This window comes from Eutrigla gurnardus (genome assembly GCF_963514095.1).
Source record: "Eutrigla gurnardus genome assembly, chromosome: 6".
Taxonomy (NCBI): domain Eukaryota; kingdom Metazoa; phylum Chordata; class Actinopteri; order Perciformes; family Triglidae; genus Eutrigla; species Eutrigla gurnardus.
The window spans coordinates 30,987,310-30,993,643 of NC_139920.1; the positions used below are offsets into that span (position 1 = coordinate 30,987,310).

At 44.7% G+C, this 6,334-nt stretch overlaps 1 protein-coding gene across 1 annotated transcript in view; it reads left to right on the forward strand.

Moving 5' to 3' along the window:
- The first annotated feature begins 419 nt into the window (after positions 1 to 419).
- The window catches only part of ncanb (neurocan b), a 99,534-nt gene continuing 93,619 nt past the window's right edge, over positions 420 to 6,334 (forward strand). Inside the window, exon 1 of the mRNA XM_084010701.1 lies at positions 420 to 503. Within this exon, the coding sequence (XP_083866827.1) occupies positions 431 to 503 (73 nt within the window). The 5' untranslated portion in view covers positions 420 to 430. The remainder of the gene's footprint in view (positions 504 to 6,334) is intronic.

Here is a 6,334-nt window from a genome sequence, read left to right on the forward strand (position 1 = left end):
GAAAGACAATAGAAGAACGAGGCCCCCTTTTTAAAATTTCATTAGGGACTGTTCTCGTCTGTGAAGTATAAAGATAATGTCTTTGTCATTCTTGAAAAAGATTAAACGCGATGGTCACATTAAGTGGAGTTTATTTGTACAACCATTAAAAGCCCTTAATCACCGTTAGAGTCTCTGAGTGCTCCAGAAGACTTCATCGCTCCCACATTATGAAACGGTAAATTAAAATGAAGACTGAATAGACTGCTTTATCCTGAGGCCCCCATCGCTGAGACCAAAGACAAGAAAAGATCCAAAAAGGAAATTGCAACTGGTGACTCATCCGAACATGCAGCGTGTTTCAGGCCTGGCGAGGGCCATGTGTTGCTTCCACGTGTCCTCTGGGTATTCACCTCCCTCTCCTCTTCCTCTTGTCTCCAGGTGCAGCAGGATGCGGGCCGTACTGCCTGTGTGTGGACTGCAGGCCCTGCTGGCCCTCCTTCTGCTTCAGACCGCCGACTTTGGTGAGTCCTCATTAAAGGAGGTAGTCCCCGACACCTCGCCGACTGTTTGCACGTAACGCCATATAATCATGTGCAAAAAGCAAATCTTTGACCGCTCTACGGCTGTGTTGGAAATCGCACACTGACCTAGTATTCATACTAAGTATGCATGCGTAGTACGTGTCTTTTGGATGTATAAAACATTAGCGAGAATGTCTTTATTTTCATCAGATAATCCTCACTTCCTGTACCGTAAATCCTCTAATATAGGCCCGGGCCTTTATTTTATTGAAGCACATCGCAGCCCAGGCCTTTATTGGAAGGAGGCCAGAGACGGCCTCTATTTGAAAAACGGACTACCACTACAATGAATAAAAATGAGATTTTGTGTCTACTGGTAACTTAAAAATGCAACATGATGCTGTTGTTGAAATGATGACATTCTGAATGGTATAAACCAATACAGATGTTAATGATTAACTGTTTAACATGCCAAAGCAGCTAGTTGTTGCTAACTTCGGGGCTAACCCCTCTTCAGCTGGCTGACAACAAGAAACGGAGCTTATCTTGCTTCCCCTCGCGGGTCTTGAGAGGTTGTAGCATTTAATCACCGACAAATAAACGCTACCCACAATGCACTGCTACATTCACGTCTGTGGCGTTACTGCCGACTGTTTGCAGCACACTGGCAGACGCCCTGAGCGATTCTCTCAGGCAGACATGATGCGTGATGGCTTCACATGTTTGTGCATCAGGTCCAGCTGATGAGAGATTAGCGTCTCGTTGCCTTCGTGGTATCGGATGAGTTGGTACTAGAGTAGTTTTATGAGTATATGAGCACAGTATTAGTATCGGTATTATGAGCATACTTAAGTGTGAAGTCTGTTGGTAAAATCCTAATTAATGGTTGGTTTAGTCGGTATGCAGTATCATACTGATTAGAGTACCGTTCAAAAAGGAATACTTCCTGGGTTTGATATCTCTGATGTATGAGATTCTCTGTGCAGTCAATCTGCTACACGATTCATATTTATCATTAACATTTAAAAAAAGGAATAATATTAAACTTAAAGTGGTTTTGAAACCATCGTGCAAAACGAAATGCCAGTTTCTCCGTGAGGCCTTTTTCCACCTGTGAGTTTGGATCCACCTCTTGTCACACGCCCACTTCAATGTGCAGGATGTGATAAACAATGTGGCGGCGCTATCAAACGTATCCTCTGTGGACTGGATGACTGTGTGAGAGGCGGACTGATGTGTGATAAGGGTAATCAAGCTTGTCCTTCCAATCAAAGGTGAGCAAAAAGCCACATGACCTCCAAGGCCGAAGAGGACGCCGTCACTTTATACTCTCAGCCAAGAACTGCAGTGATGCCATTCATATGACTTCCTCTTGGCTCCATTGGTTTAAAAATATTACATTGGCTGTTCTTCCCATACACATGCATGTGCACGCCCCTTCTTGATTTTGGGCTTGAAGTAGAATATAAATATTAGCAGGATGAATGTTCCACCTGCCCACCAGGGGTCGTGATTGGTGACGCCCACAGCAGCAGTTTGCAGCGTGGCGAGGACGACTCGTTAGATCTCCTCGGTCGCGTTGACATTTTCTTTGTACGCCGTGTGTCTGTTCTGTTTCTGTCTCTCCGTTCACATCTCGAGCACTTGGCAGACTTTCACAGCTAAGCTACCAGCCCACTTATTATTTCATCTGCTCCTAATTACCCAACAGCGTGCCCACCAACGGGCCAAGCGGATGAGATGTAACCAAGAAAAACAACATCTTAGATGTCCAAAAGCTCACATTCATCCTCTTAGCCGTTTCGATGAGAGGGGAACAATATTGAGATTGTGTCAAATCTCAGAGATTATTTATTTCTCATACATATTTGCGGAGCTCATTAAAATTGGCCACCATTTTTGGCTGAAAAGCTGGAGTTTAGGATCTTAATCCTCTCATTATGTGTCGGCGAATCACACCGACTCTGGAGAGAGATTTGACATTTTGCGTTTGTTTGGATAATCATTTTACTGACGTTTTTTAAACTCTGGATTTAGCTAAGCGTGACAGGGAAACACGCAACTGGGATTGAAGGAGAAAAAAAGGAATGGAAGTCTTCAGTGTGATGCCAAAAACCTTCCCGTAAACTTGTGCTAAACTCTTATGATTTAACTGTACATTCATTCTGGTCGCTCAACAGCCTCCCTATCCGTCTGTTTGGCAGTTTTATCTGTCCATAGCGTTACAGCGTACAAGCATCCACCCCCCATGTATTATATGCTTTCTGTGGAGGTGGAAATGATCAGCGTCTCCGTGACTCAGGGCTCCGATCAGCCGAGGGATGATGAACATGGAGTGTCCGAACCCTGGAGTTTCATCTGCCAGGTCGTTGTTGCAGCACACGGCTGTGGCTTCACACCCACGTAGCCTCTCCGAGGTGCCTGATGACACACTGAGGCGTGTTCACACCGGACGCAAAGTGAATTTTCACGTTAGCTGCGAGCCATTTGTGTTGGTTTTGTCGTCCTACCTGGACGTGGACGACGCAGACAGGTTTCATCCATCATGGCAGAAATAACCACTGTCGCTGCTTCGACCATGTTGTCCCAGATACGCCGGCTAATCAAACGGCAAATAACTGTGATAAACATAATAAGAACATGACAACATGATGAAGCCGAGGAATGGAGTCCGATAACACGAGGAAGGCTACGCTAACACTGTAGCACTTCTACTCTGTGTGTGGTTTGAGTTGAGTTTTACTTTGAAGGCGTTCTAGTCTCCTGTTGTTGTTGTTGTTGTTGTTGTTGTTGTTGTCTTTCCTCCGTTCCTGCATTTCATTTGTTTATTTCGGCTGATTGACTGTGAGGATAATCAATAGGAGGTGGAGGAGTCTTTACTTGACAGCCAGGTCTTGCCAGATGTGTGTGTGTGTGTGTGTGTGTGTGTGTGTGTGTGTGTGTGTGTGTGTGTGTGTGTGTACATGTGTGTGTACGTGTGTGTGTGTGTGTGTGTGTGTGTGTGTGTGTACGTGTGTGTGTATGTGTGTGTGCATGTATGTGAGTGTATGTGTGCATGTACGTATGTGTGTGTGTGTGTGTGTGTGTGTGTGTGTGTGTGTGCATGTATGTGAGTGTGTATGTGTGTGTTTACATGTGTGTGTGTGTGTGTGTGTGTGTGTGTGTGTGTGTGTGTGTGTGTGCATGTATGTGAGTGTGTATGTGTGTGTTTACATGTGTGTGTGTGTGTGTGTGTGTGTGTGTGTGTGTGTGTGTGCATGTATGTGAGTGTGTATGTGTGTGTTTACATGTGTGTGTGTGTGTGTGTGTGTGTGTGTGTGTGTGTGTGTGTGTGTGTGTGTGTGTGTGTGTCTGTGTGTGTGTGTGTGTGTGTGTCTGTGTGTGTCTGTGTGTGTGTGTGTGTGTGTGTGTGTGTAGGATAGGGCTGTTAGAATGAACTTCGGGAATCGAATATACTCTAATAGTAAAGAAATAATTTATTTTTGGATTTTATTAGCGTGTTTTCTAACGGTAGCTAATCTCTAATCCCTGCCTTGGCCTCCCTGCATAAACGGAAGCTTTTGACACATGAAGTCTGATGAACAATAAAGTTTTCCGGATCACAATCTCACGATCAGAAATAGCGACAGAAACGAAACGAAGATATGGGCGGAGCTCTAGAAGCGATGACAAAGATGAACGTGAACGTAGACCTGACGGTGAGACGAGGAGGGTGTAGCCATGGCAACGGGGACACGACGTCCCCACGAGAACAGCAATGTGGTTGTTTTACTTTCTTAATTATCACTTATGTAGAAAGCTGTCAGCTGATGGAAATTCAACATACTGTATTTATTGGTCAGTTTTTGGAACGCCCTCTAGTGGACAGGAAGTAAAACAACCACATTGCCGATAATGGCATTGGCAACATATAAGCCTGTGTAGTTGATATTAATAATAGGCTGAATTTGAACATTACGTATTCAAATATGATTTGAATATTGAAACAAATTGACATCTCTAATGTTCTGCAGCGAAACAGACCTGTGATCAAACTCATTACACGATGCATTATAGAGATTTATTTACAGATCCTCAGACCTGATCTGTGAAGACCCACAAGGCACTCAGTTAAACGTGTGAGCCTCTGTTGAGATCCTGTTGCTATGGTAACCATTTCTGGGGCTTGTCGGGGGGCAGTCTCAGCTTCAGCATCAATCTGTCACTCCTCCCAAAACGACATTGTGTCAGTGTTTAAGGGCCGCCGCCATCGCCGCCGTGTTGTTTGTTCTCCGTGTCTCTTGTTTTCTCCGTTCGTCATCGAGGTCTCGTCAAAAGGACGATTCCTCCAGATCCCAACGGAGCGCTGAAGGAAGCGACCGCCGGCTCCACACAAACCCCACAACACCCTCCTTGAGATGTTTTATTCATGGCTGAAGGCAAAAATGATTCAACTCCTTCCCACTTGTCCCAAAAAGTTTCTTCTGTGTTTTTTTAATCCAGTGTTTATATTTCAAACAGGAACCATCTTTGTAATATTTCCTTCAGATTATAGAAGACGATCAAGTGTGAATGTAAATACTTGTTTTGGGGTTAAAGCCAGAAACACTTGTGGTTTTATATCATGTTTTTATAAAGAGGCTGAAATCCATGAGGTTCCCGGAAAGCAATGGTGCTGACTAAATATAATAACTTCTGTTTTATTGCTCTCTTTACTTCAACTCCAACTTATTTTAATGGGAAATATTGTACTTTTTTATTTGACTACAGCAGTATATAAAGTAGTTAAAATTGACTTCCCCTCTGCCAGCTGCAGCATTAAAATGCATCTAATCTGTGAATGCATCAATAATAACGATCCAACCAGAGAAAACTTACAATGGGATCAGCTGCCCCCCCACACCGGGCCCAGGGCCCCTTAACCACTTCCTACGCCCCTGCTTCAAACTGTCATTTTGATCGACACACAAATATTTGAAATATTATTTGGGTCATTTGCAGGCGGGTCGGTAACACTAGAATGTAAGCATATTAGTCAGATATCACCTAAAGTTAATGTAAATGTTTCAGTAATAATGAATTTCTCAAAGATCATTGGTTGAATGACTCTAATGGCCTGAAGATGCTTCCATCCTCAGCATCGGCGAGGTCACTCGTGAAGGAATGAGAATACAAGCATGCGTTTCTCCATACTCACATAGTTCTTCCAGGAAACGTTCTTTGAAGTCATAAAACCATTACGGCCCTGCAGAAGCATTAAATCACATCCATCACGCTCCGAAATCACAACCATCCCTGAGAAAGCAGCCGACCTGCCGCTGTCCAGTCGCTCAGTTGTATCAGCTGTCATTTCTTAACACAGTGATCAACTAATGGCAGCAAGCCTCCGTCAGACAGCTCATCTGTCATGATTTATGACCCGCACACACACACACACACACACACACACACACACACACACACACACACACACACACACACACAGCAGGAGTGGAGACGCGACGACGGGCAGGATAGCCTCCATCAGTGGCGGGAGCTCCTGACTGGCAGGCTGACCACTCGGATGTGTGAACGGGAAGCAACTTTTATTAATAAAACCCCGTCACAGGGAGAATGGACGAGGAAGACAGAGCGAGAGAACGAGAAATGATGTTGCGATCGTGTGCTATCACAGTGAAAATCACGGCACATAAAGCCCTCCGGCCTGGAAAGCGAAGACAGATGGGCCGGCGGTGATGAGCACGCCAAGTCGCCGCTGGGAAACCGGGAAAAGGAAGTCTGAGCTTTATGCTTCCAGGAGGAGGGAGAGACTCCATGAAACATCGGCCGTTAACTTTTAACAGAGTCCCATC